The sequence below is a fragment of the Syngnathus scovelli genome, chromosome 5, assembly GCF_024217435.2.
Source record: "Syngnathus scovelli strain Florida chromosome 5, RoL_Ssco_1.2, whole genome shotgun sequence".
In the NCBI taxonomy this organism is placed as follows: Eukaryota; Metazoa; Chordata; class Actinopteri; order Syngnathiformes; family Syngnathidae; genus Syngnathus; species Syngnathus scovelli.
This window is the reverse complement of record NC_090851.1, coordinates 5,326,726-5,339,059: the sequence shown is the minus strand read 5'-3', so window position 1 is coordinate 5,339,059 and position 12,334 is coordinate 5,326,726. Positions and strand designations below refer to the sequence as shown.

At 44.2% G+C, this 12,334-nt stretch overlaps 1 protein-coding gene across 1 annotated transcript; it reads left to right on the top strand.

Annotated features, from left to right (window-relative positions):
• Positions 1-117: 117 nt before the first annotated feature.
• ecpas (Ecm29 proteasome adaptor and scaffold) lies at positions 118-12,317 on the top strand. The gene is made up of 49 exons (XM_049720405.1): positions 118-185; positions 1,050-1,180; positions 1,481-1,597; positions 1,679-1,797; positions 1,989-2,138; positions 2,218-2,392; positions 2,473-2,612; positions 2,689-2,767; positions 2,836-2,955; positions 3,063-3,148; positions 3,230-3,305; positions 3,382-3,431; positions 3,503-3,569; positions 3,650-3,772; positions 3,930-4,033; positions 4,122-4,245; positions 4,347-4,427; positions 4,509-4,725; positions 4,800-4,891; positions 4,980-5,114; positions 5,191-5,350; positions 5,429-5,601; positions 5,699-5,800; positions 5,947-6,070; positions 6,193-6,338; positions 6,519-6,573; positions 6,678-6,792; positions 6,874-6,942; positions 7,027-7,144; positions 7,362-7,529; positions 7,619-7,698; positions 7,962-8,067; positions 8,180-8,227; positions 8,308-8,426; positions 8,502-8,652; positions 8,740-8,805; positions 8,887-8,976; positions 9,275-9,341; positions 9,417-9,508; positions 9,709-9,775; positions 9,843-10,040; positions 10,174-10,385; positions 10,472-10,515; positions 10,698-10,890; positions 10,972-11,119; positions 11,196-11,301; positions 11,376-11,464; positions 11,536-11,607; positions 11,717-12,317. Exons 1-49 carry the CDS (start codon positions 164-166, stop codon positions 11,854-11,856), a joined length of 5,526 nt encoding a protein of 1,841 aa, XP_049576362.1. The 5' UTR covers positions 118-163; the 3' UTR covers positions 11,857-12,317.
• Positions 12,318-12,334: the final 17 nt, after the last annotated feature.

Below are 12,334 nucleotides of genomic sequence, written 5' to 3'. Positions count from 1 at the left end.
AGGTTGTAAATGAAACAGAATGTTACCATTGTGAGGAAAAGCTGATTTGAGTCAAAATACTTTTACGTACGTTACATGCATTTTTTGTGATGCGTTATATACGAAGCTGAGGGTGCGGTGACACACTGCAATCTCTAGGGGTCGCTAATAACCCTCTGCAAACATGGCTGCCCAAGATGAACTCAGTAAGTTTCTGTGTGCGTTAACAGTAAATCACGTCTCAAATTTTCGACTTTTTTGTGGCTGTCTTATGTGTACGCACACATAAAAACGGTTTACATTCGCCTCCGGTCTCATCTAGACGATCAAGGGAACAGCGCGTTTAGAGATAAATGCAAAACTGTTAGCATGCTAATTAGCACTTGCTAGCTAACTATCGCCACAAGGCCGTTTGCCCAGTCATGGTCAAATTAGAATGTGCTACAAACCGTTTTAAAACGAATTGCTTAGGTAAAATCAAATGCTGGTGATCCACCAAATTGCAGTGTGCAACGTTTAAGTGTATTTGTTCACGATGTCGTTTGTATGTAAGCTTCGATTTAGGTTAGAGAAATAGGGAAATGCGTGCTTGCACTGCTTGGTGTGAGCTGTCGCTGCTCGGGGAACCATGCCAAGAAACAGCAAGCAGGGCTGAGAAATTGACTCATACACAGCGGCTGTCAGGACCAGATTTTAATAGAAACTTGAATAACGTATATTTGATTGCTCTATATCGATGGATAATTGTTTTGTTTTCTTTGACTCGGGAGGAAGCTGGAGCTGCCAGCCACTGGTTACACCCCAAGTCTTGTTCGGCATTGAAGTGCTGTGCAGATGTCAAAGCGATTCATGTAGATCAAGGGTCACCAATCTTTTTATAAGTGAACGCTACTTCTTGGATACTCATTAAATTTGCTCTAACCACCTTGAGTAATGTTATTATAATATTATAAAACGGATACATATCACTATGCATCACTTTATTTCTACAAATGTCATCACTGGGAATCAACAACAAAACAACTGCTGATAACATCAACAAAGTGAACTAATAAAGTTGGTTCTGACAGATCAACTGGAGCGAGTGTTTCTGCGCCTTGGCCATGCAGAGACAGATGATCAGCTTCAGGACATTATCTCCAAATTTCTTCCCCCTGTTCTCCTCAAACTTTCCAGTGTGCAGGAGGGTGTGCGCAAGAAAGTAAGAAGGCTATTTATCTCTGAATATTGCATCCTTGCTTTGTTGATTTTTTTTTTTCCTCTCTATAACAAATCATTAATATATTCGGTCTACATGCTACATAACCGAATTTCACAAGCCTTATTTTGATTAGAAGCATTTATATATGCCCTGATGGATATTGCCACCTAAAGAGGACATTAGGAAATGTATTTATTTACTTATACTGAGGAAAGTGACCATGAAGAGGACAAGTGCTTTGGGTTTTCAATACATTGTGCAGGTGTACCAAGTCTCATCACTATCTGTCTCTCACGCTAGGTGATGGAGCTGCTTGTCCACCTGAACAAGAGGATAAAAAGCCGACCTAAAATTCAGCTACCAGTCGAAACATTACTGGTTCAGTACCAAGACCCTGCAGCGGCTTCTTTTGTTACGGTATGGTCCCTCATTCTGAAAAAAAAAAAGCGATTGTACTCTATTAGTGGTGGCGACTTGATTCCCCACCCTCCCTTTTAGAATTTCACAATCATCTACATAAAAATGGGCTACCCTCGCCTGGAGGTGGGAAGGCAGTGTGAGTTGGCCCCCACCCTTCTGACCGCTATGGAAGGCAAGCCACAGCCTCAGCAGGACAGGTAAGACATGACATTTCTGTTCTTATTTGCTTTACATTTGAAATTTGAAATTGGAGATTCCATCATATATGCATGAAGATTTGCACCAGATTACGAGGCTCGCTGTTTGTATCAATCCTCATTATTTGACCTGAACTTTTTTTTTTCCCCCTCTCCTCATTATTTTGCATCTCTTCTCCATCCTCTCTTAGCCTAATGCACCTGCTGATTCCTACTCTTTACCATATGAAATATCCAGCAGACGCCTCCAAGAGCGCTTCTCCTTTTAACTTAAGTGAGCGGCCAAAAACAGTACAGCTCTTGCTGGAGTTCATGTTGGATGTCTTGCTGATGCCTTATGGGTGAGTTGGTGTTTAGTACCATTGAAATAATAGAGTGAGTGGTATCGTATCTTAAGTTATTGATTTACTGTCTCTTTAGGTTTGTGCTCAGTGAGTCTCCCACTAGACCTTCGCCGTCCTCCTCCCAAGGAGGTTCTGCTGATGGGGCTGCTGCATCGGGGCAGAGTCTCCCCCAGGCTCCCCCAGGGATGAATATCTATTCTGCCAAGAGGGTCATTGGGGAGGCCCAATGGACCTCAGAGCAGCTAGAGCAGGTAAAGTCATTTAAGGTCACTGCAGCAGGTCTACTCCCTTCCCTTTCAATTAGGCTTCATCTTGCGTTTGGTCTCTACAGTGTAAGCTGGGCATCGTGAAGTTCATTGAGGCGAAGCAAGTGCCAGAAGTGGAGACGGTGGTGCACCTAGTGGTGGCGTCTAGCGATACACGACACAGTGTGGCAACTGCAGCTGATCTGGAGCTCAAGAGCAAACAGAGGTTAGTAGGGAACAAGACGGACGTGCACAGTTTAGGCCGACATTTTGCAGGTCAAAAGATTGATTTTGTCTTTCAGCATTATCGATTGGAATAACCCCTTAATAATCAACAAGATGTACAAAGTGTACCTTGGAGACGTTCCTCTCAAAACAAAGGTTTGTGAGCATGCTCACCAATAATGACTGGGTACGGTATTTGAATCGAGCGTGGTATGATCTTTCAGGGCGGCACTATGAAGCATGAGCTGAAACACGAACCAGCGAGCACGAGAGTCAAGTTAAAGATCCTGCCACATCTTTTACGCTCGCGTCTTGCCGCAGAGTGCTTCCCTGCTAATATCCAGGTGCGTTCCATAGGCACCACAAAATTCATCCTTTGCTAGATTTGAATGGTTTGCGTGCAGTTCTTCTCCACCGACTGATAGTACCTCCCTTCTCCTGTCCTTCATAGGTTGTTTATGATGGTTTGTTTGGAGCCAACACCAACAACAAATTGCTGTCTCTCACTTTGCAGTTTGTCCATCACATCTGTATGGTGTAAGAAAGAAACATCTTTCCTCGCAATAGACTAATCATCTTTTATGTTGAACAATTTTTGAAAATAATTCTGTGTTCTAGGTGCCCTGGCACGAATAAACCTTTAGGCTTAATGCTGCTGAATGGCCTTACTAAGCTTATAAATGAATACAAAGAGGTAAATCCTTCAATTTAAACATTTCGTGCATTGCTTTTTTTTTTTCATCTACTAAGTGGCGAAAATCTTTTCACAGGATCCAAAATTACTATGTGTTGCATATTCTGCTGTTGGAAAGCTCTCAAGGTATTAATAATACACCCTCCCCATGAACACAGCTATTGAGATTTCTAATTTAATTGTTTTTTTCTTTGTAGCCGTATGCCACAGCTCTTCACAAAGGATATCGCACTAGTGCAACAATTTTTCGAGTCTATGTGCAAGGTGAGTTTAGCTGAGTTTTTAACGATGCATATGGCAGCACATTGTGACATGTGATTCTTATCGTCTCGCTGTGTTTTCAGGAGGAGCCTGATGTTCGTCTTGCCATCCAGGAGGCTTTGTCCATGATGGTCGGGGCCTATGCTAACCTACAGGGGGCACTGCTTAACGTGATGGAAGCATTGGTGGGCGCATACATTGTGAAGGTGAGTGGAAACAGGGCGATGCAAACTTTGCTGAGTGGACAGATGCTTTAAAGTGCTAAGATTATTATTATTATTCACTCAGCAGTGTCTGGTATATTTGAGACCTCTGTTTGAGGACGCACTTAACTAGTAAATGTTTATTATTTTTGTTTTAAAGCCTGAGGTTCAAGTTCGCCAGGTTGCCATGAAGTATGCCAGTACAGTGTTTGGGCCTGATCATGTGCCATCAAGATACCTTCTGCTGCTTGCCGCTGGAGACCCGTAAGCACCAATCACGTTCTGTATGGATGTATTTTATGGCTTGAGTCGTTTTCCCCATCCCCAACATGGTTCTCTTTTGTGGTTTTAGGCGCGAGGAGGTGAGTGGAGAGGCTCAGAAGGTGTTGAGGACGTTTCCAATTAAAAGTCCTGAGAAGGAGGGGCCCAAGCCAATTCCCTCCTTTCCAGACATGGTGGCCTATATTCAAGAGGAGGTGAGACTCCCTCCATCTTTTTTTTTTAACTTCACATCCATCCATCCTGATGTGAAATATTTATAAATATTATAAATATATATTTTTTAATTAATTTACAGGCATCTCAGAGAATCAAGACTCCAGCTAAATACATCGTTGGAACCTCGGTCATTCCTTTCAACCCGTCTGCTTTTGCAGAGGTAATTCACAACACTGATGTGGACATAAAACTCCTGCTTCTAGTACAGTACCCCATATTTTGCCCTCCCTCTTTCCCCCAGATTGTCCACTACCTGAGGATGTGCCTGGCATACAGTGCAGGCGCCAGGCCACAGTCGATGCGACTTTCAGACATGCAGGATGACGCGCCAGCCATAGGCCAATATGTCCGCACACTTCTGTCCGCTGAGCCTCCCTCTTCGGGGTCCAAGGGCGCTGAAACCAATCCTGTTCACATCTACTTGGAATTGCTGCAGCAGCTGCTGTCTGCCGTTGGAGGTAAACACACTTGTTCATCAAAGTGATAACTTTGTATTGTGTGTGTATTACAACTATTTTGTTTCTCTAAATAGGAATTCCAGCAATGTACTTTCTCTTGGAGGTGGTGTCTGTATGCCCAGAGAAACTGGCTCCCAAATTTGTTGATAAAATAGACTGGATTAAGGTCGGTGTTCTTCATATGTCGTATTGTGCAATCTGCACACATAAATAAAATAATATATTCGTCTAATAATGTTTGTTTTCCTCTCCAGAGTCTGATGAACACAAATAAGGAGGACATGAGGGAGCTCGCAGCCCAACTGTACGCTGTGGTGGTCTCCACCATGACAGGCAATGATCTGCAGGCGGCCGTGCACAATTTAGTCAAGATTACCAAAGACAACCACGTAAGACACTCTCACTCTTTTGATATGCTAAAGACTCGCTTGACTAACTGCAAATGGGTTTTGTTTAAAACTCAAGAGCCCAGAGACCCAGCACGGTGCTATCTTGGCACTCGGCTACATGGTAGGAAGATATATGAGCAAAAAGAAAGCTGCCGCATGCAGTGAGCTTACCCACAAGGGAAGTGTCCCCTCTCAGGAAGAGGATGACATTGTTGCCATGGCAACCAAGACAGTTGGTATGTGCAAAGTTCCGTATTTTGTGCGTCTTATCATTCTGGCTCTTTATCCTGAAGTTTTTGTGTCTTTCAATTCAGGTTCCTTCCTGGACAACAGTAGTGCACTATTGCCACTAGCAGCATGTACAGCTCTCGGAGAAATTGGTCGGAATGGAGCCCTGCTGATTCCAGCCGAGGGTGAAGGCCTCTCCAAATTGTCCGTTGTAGACAATCTGCTAGCTCGCATCCCCTCTGGCAAGGAGAGTCTAAAGGTAAGGTTTCTGAACTTGCCCAGAGCACTTTACTTTAGAGAAGCAATGTCGGCTTATACCTTTTTGTGTGTGTGTCTATATTCTCCACTTGATCTAGATAAAAGAGCGCTCAATCCAAACCTTGGGCTACCTTCCAGTAGGAGATGGAGATTTCCCTCATCAAAAGAAGCTGCTACAGGGACTTATGGACTCAGTAGAGGTGTGACTTGTAATGATTGGAATTGCCGGTTTATGGTTTTGAAATATATGAGCTGATGTAAAATTTTCCCTAACCATTCATCTTGATTACAACAGTCCAGAAGCTTCAATATTTTTTGTTGTCACTCCCATTTTATGCTTTCCAAGGCCAAGCAAGTGGAGTTGCAGTTCACAGTGGGAGAAGCAATTACCACCGCTGCTTTAGGCACCACTTCTGGAGCTGTAAGAGATCCATGGACCTGCACTGAAGAACAGTACTGCCCACCCTCAAGTAAGAAGTGAAGCTGGTCGCCAGCTATATGCTATATAGCCCCACTTTGAGTCAGAAGGCTTAAACATTTAAAAAAAAGCAACAAAAGGAATGTCAACTGACTGCTTTGCTTTCATTGCCAGATGTCAAAAACAATGACGTGGTTCCTTGGGTCCTCAACTCTGTGTTGTCAAAGTACATTCCGAGCCAGAATCCTCATGTCCGGCAGGCAGCCTGCATCTGGCTTCTCTCTCTGGTTAAGAAACTCAGCCAACACAAGGAAATCAAGGTATGGGCTCTTTTTCTACATGAGAGGAAAACAGGATATGGCAAATAATGAAAAGGTTATTTGTCCTCTATTGGTCCTGTTTTTTTATTTTTTTTATTTACTTTTTTATATTTTATGAAACATAGCAGACATTTCAAACCAATCCATGGAAACATCTTCCTGTTATCTTTTCTCCTCCAGTCCCATTTGAAGGAGATCCAGGTGGCATTCATCTCCATTCTTTCAGACCCAGATGGTGAGAGACATTTAACCCAACCTGTTGTTTGTGTCACTAGCAAGGTATTGTTGCAGCATTGTATGCTTTTGATAAAAAAAAAAAAAAACTCTTATTTGTTTTAGATTTGAGTCAGGATGTGGCATCAAAAGGCCTCGGCTTGGTCTATGAGATGGGTGGAAAGACAGACCAGCAGGAACTGGTTTCCACCCTGGTGGAAACACTCATGACCGGCAAAAGGTGAAGGGATTAAAATTAAAGAAGCCATTTTTGCTTACAGGTCACATACCACTAACGTTGCATGTGTTTTTCCACAAACAGAATAAAACATGCTGTTTCAGAAGACACACAGGTGTTCCAAGGCGAAGGCATCGGCAAAACACCTGATGGGTAAATATTCCACTCTGCTGTCATTTCTACACATTCGGTTCTGCTGTATGTATTGTAAACTCCGTTTAATATTGTGCCCGGCAGCCACAGCTTGTCCACATACAAAGAGCTCTGCTCGTTGGCAAGTGACCTGAACCAGCCTGACCTTGTGTACAAATTTATGAACCTGGCCAACCATCACGCCATGTGGAACTCTCGAAAGGTGACCGGCTCAACCTCTCTCCTATTACAGACGACTATTGAAAATGAGAAGCATGCATTTTAGGTGTCTGGATAGGAGCACCACTCCAAACATTAGCCACAATAATAAACATTATCTAAATATTCATGTAAAAAAAAAAGATTTATTATAAACTTTGTTGCCAATACTGGCCATGTTTCACACTCCCTTCTCCAACCTGAGCTCTCCTCCTTTTCAGGGCGCTGCGTTTGGCTTTCACATGATTGCTACCAAGGCCGGTGAGCAGCTAGCTCCATTCCTGCCACAGCTGGTACCACGCCTGTACCGCTACCAGTTTGACCCCAACCTCAGCGTTCGCCAGGCCATGACCAGCATCTGGGATGCCTTAGTTACTGATAAAACCCTGGTAGGAAAAACCTCGTGTCGATTCAAATGTGAAACTTTCTCAGAGCTTTGTGTATGCTCATTCAAGTGTATTCTCTCGGTCGGTGTCAGGTGGATAAATACCTGAAGGAGATTCTGCATGATGTTATTTCCAACCTCACTAGCAACACCTGGAGAGTGCGGGAGTCCAGGTCGGTTGCTTGTATGCCTATTTGATTATTACATTTGAATATATCCTCGATTTGGGCCTCATTTGGTAAATGCGTTCCTGTGCAAACTCATTCAAACAAGATGATATGCTGATTGGGCGGACCCTGCCCAGATTGCGTTCTTACAGCATGTTATTGTCAAAAGAAATGTTTGACTTCTACTTTAAATAAGCCAGGCTCCACCAGTTTGTCACCTCCTGCCAAAAACACAACCCTATGTGTTCAAAAGTGACTTTTCCTCACAGCTGTTTGGCCCTCAACGACTTGGTCCGAGGCCGCCAAGCTGACGACCTCATTGATCACTTGGCGGAGATGTGGGAAACTCTCTTCAGAGTTCTTGATGATATTAAGGTGAGTGAAATGTCAGTTGCGCAACAGTTCGGCCTAAGAAGGTCTGATAAGTATTTCTCCACCGTTGCTACTGACTTGCGAGTCTCAACTCTTGAATTGAAATGTCTTTCAGGAATCGGTGAGGAAGGCCGCAGATCTAACCCTAAAAACGCTCGGCAAGGTAAAGCGTTCAATCACTCCCGTCTCGGTTTACCGGCTGGAAAATGAACCCGTTATGACTTGACCTCACTCTGCGTCCAGGTGTGCACTCGTATGTGCGAGTCCACTGGTTCTACTGCCCAGAGAACTGTGGCCGCAGTTCTTCCCACCTTGCTGGAGAAGGGCATAGTCAGCAATGTCTCTGAGGTTCGCTCGCTGAGGTAACATCATTTCTTGTTTTTTATTGTTGCATGCAGCTTTTTGTTTCTAAAATGTTTCTCTTCTTTTTGTACCAGCATCCAGACCCTAGTAAAGATCAGTAAGACAGCCGGAGCCAAACTCAAGCCTCACGCTTCCCGACTCATCCCAGCTCTTCTGGAGGCCCTGAGCACCATGGAGCCTCAGGTGCTCAACTACCTCAGTCTCAGAGCCACGGAGCAAGAGAAGGTAACAGCAGCTCTCCTAACGAATCATCATGCATGTGCGGCAGCTGAAGACCCCTTAACAACTTCGACTTGTCCATTTTGATAATAGAGTGCCATGGATGCTGCCAGGCTCAGCGCTGCCAAGTCCTCTCCAATGATGGAAACCATTAATATGGTAATATCATTTGAAGATATGCATGGCACAGAAGGTATCTTTGATATGGTATCACATGCCTGTGTGTGTGTGTCTCTCTAGTGTTTGCAGCACCTCGACGTCACAGTGTTGGGGGAGCTCGTTCCCAAGCTGTGTGAGCTGCTGAAGAGCGGAGTCGGGCTTGGCACCAAGGTAATGCATGAGCCTGGAATACAGTAAAGCAATTAGAGCTTAGCTTTCTAAAGAAAAGTGAGAAAAATAACAGTGAGAAACATAAAAAGATTTTTAATTAGCAATATTAATAGTTGAAGATGTAACTAAACCACAATGTTATGACCTCAAAACATGTATGCTTCAATATTCTCATGCTTTGGCGCCATCTGGTGGCATTTTAGTGTGTTACCAAAAATAGTACAAAAATGAATTGATGGTTTTGTTTTTTTCAAAAATAGCACGACCACGTATGACTTTACATCATCTCTTTTCACAGGGTGGTTGTGCCAGTGTGATTATTTCACTTACAGTGCAGTGTCCCCAGGACCTCACGCCGTACTCAGGTGCCACACTGCCCGCTACTTTTGTCATGTTTTTTTGTGTACAAGCAAGTTGCTCATGGTTTGTGATGCTCTCAGGTAAACTAATGAGCGCTCTGCTCAGCGGCATCCATGACAGAAGCGCCGTGGTTCAGAAAGCCTTCGCCTTTGCACTGGGCCATCTAGTCAGGGTAAGGACCTTGAATTCTGCTCAGATGTTTTGACAGCATTAGATCAAACTGTGTTGTGTACTTTTCCACCAAGTGGTAAATTTCATCTAAGCGTAGTTTAGAGTTAATGGACTGCAGTGGATGGCTGCCCTAAAACGTAGTGGATCAGCACAACTTTTTATCATTTGAAACACAAATCAACCTTTGTTTTGCTCCATTAGACTGCGAAAGACAGCAGCGTGGAGAAGCTACTTCTGAAGCTCAGCACCTGGTACCTGGAGAAAGAAGGTGAGGCAGCACTACAACCAACTTGCATTCAAATTCAGAAAGAACATTCCTTGTGATTTCTTTCCAGAGCCTGTGTACAAGTCCTCCTGTGCCCTGACTGTGCACGCCATCAGCCACTATAGCCCCGATGTGCTGAAGGCCCATGCCGGAGTGGCCCTGCCACTGGCTTTCTTGGGCATGCACCAGGCACCCGCCACTGACGAGGATAAAGGAGAGAGTCACGACGCCACCTTGTGGACTGAAGTGTGGCAGGAGAATGTCCCCGGTGAGACATCTTTACCCAATATGAGTACAGTTCATAGAAAAAGGAGTGATGGATTACATTTTATGTAAATAAGAAAAAACATGAAGTAAATTATGGTGATTGTCATGATTAAAAAAAAAAAATTGGGTTCCAGGAAGTTTTGGGGGCATCCGCCTTTACATGACGGAGCTCATCGCCATTACCCAGAAGGCACTGCAGTCCCAGTCTTGGAAGATGAAGGCTCAGGGCGCAGCTGCCATGGCAACCGTTGCCAAGGAACAGACAGGCTCATTGGTGGCGCCACACCTGGGCTTGGTGCTGACTGCCTTAATCCAGGGTCTGGCGGGACGCACGTGGGCGGGCAAGGTAATTCACACGAAACTGAAGAGTTGCAAAAATAATGAGTACTAAGTGATGGTGTGCTTTGGCTTTTGTTTTTTTTCCCCCTCTAGGAGGAACTACTGAAGGCTATTGGATCAATTGTCTCCAAATGCAGGTCTTTCTTTTCATCCTTGTTGCATTTGTTATTTTACATTTTTATTATTATATAAGTCAAGCAAATCTTGGCCAAGTTTATTTTGATCACAAAAGGGTTTCTGATCAGGGGTGTGTAGACGTTTTATATCCACTTTAGTTCATCTTGCTTTTTTTGTGTATGTACGTATGTACTCTCTGTAGCACAGAGCTACAGAAACCTTGCGCAGGCCAGCCCACCACCTCAGAGGTGCTGGAGGTGGTCTTCAAGGAATGTCGCAAGGAGAGTCTGGTGTACAAGATGTCCGCCCTGTGCTGTGCTGGCGACGTGCTTCATAGCAGCCAGGAGGACCGCTTCAGCGACATGACCGACATCCTCTTCCCTCTGATAAAGAAGGTAACGTTGGTGTCTTTAAGCTTCATCTTTTCCGGGGGGAGGAAGCCCCTCAGTGTGACTCGTGTTTGAACTTGTTGGCAGAGCTGTCCAGAGAGCGGCGCAGCATCACCGAGGTCACGAGAGGAGGAGGTTGACCTCGGAACCAAGGAGAAAGAACTGCAGACTGAAGTTGTGCTCTGCGCTTTTGAAACCATGGGAAAAACTTGGCCGAAGAACCTGCAGACTCAGTGTGAGTTCTCATGCGTCCAAATTCTGATATAGCAAATGAATAGACTAATCTTTGATATCACACGTTTTTGTGACAGCTCGTTTCCAGGAGGAGGTATGTAGCCTCATGTGTGAGAAGCTGCAGTTGAGCACATGGAAGGTGCAGCTTGCCGTTCTCCGCTGCATGAAGGCCTATTTCCAGGGGTAAGGACAACCAAAAAAAACGCCTCCAATGACTGTCACATGACATGGATATTCTTTTTCTGTTTTCCCTCCAGATTACTGTTGTTTGAGAAGAACAGCAGGGACGTGAGCACGCTGTCTCGCATCTTAACCGACACCTGTGCTGCTCTCACTCATCCTTTAGGTAAACGTCACCGTCGAACTTTTCAGTAGGCTTCCACTTCACCTTCATGTGTGATGTTCCTCCTTTACCAGAAAACAAAAGTTATTCTTCTGTGAGGACGGAGGCTTTGTCTGTAGTGGAGCTGATTGTGAAGAGGACTGGAGGTAAGACCACCAAGAGGAAAAACCTACAGCCTTTTATTCCCTTGATTTTATTTCCCCATGATGATTAATATTTCTATTACTGATAGTTTTACTTACATGTGTGTACCAGAGAGCGAACAGTGGGATTGTGTGTCCGTGAAGAGTCGGGAGCAGCTGCAGCGTTCCCTGTCTACGCTGCAGTCAGATAGCAGACCAGACCTGAGGGACAAAGCTCAAGATCTGCGCAGGCATATCCAGAGCCAGCCTTGAGTCAGTCACACATGCACACAAAGCAGCCACATAAACTCTGTGGTCAAAGTAATAAGAAATTACACACCTTGTTCCCCAGTGTGAAAGTTGTCTTTTGTAGTGTCCTTTCTATTTGGCTCTTTGGACAGTTGTTCTAGTAGTAAATTTAAATGTTGACGAACCAGAGTGGTTGACACTAATTATGGCCCCGAAGAGAGGCTTTTACTACTGTTGTATCGTTTGTCTACTCGTTAAATATCGACAACTGTTTTACCCTGGCGGACTGTTGCCAAAGTGACAATACTATTATTACTCTTTAGAACATTGGAAGGTGAAAACTTTGGAGTTTTCGTCGCAAAATATATGAGGTGACTTTTTCTGTCAGGTCTTGAAACTAAGTTACAACCCTGTTTAAGTGATATATGCTTTAGTTGTTTCAATTTGTCACAAGTGAAATAAAAACTACCTTGTCCCAACAGTGATTATTTGACTAATTTAT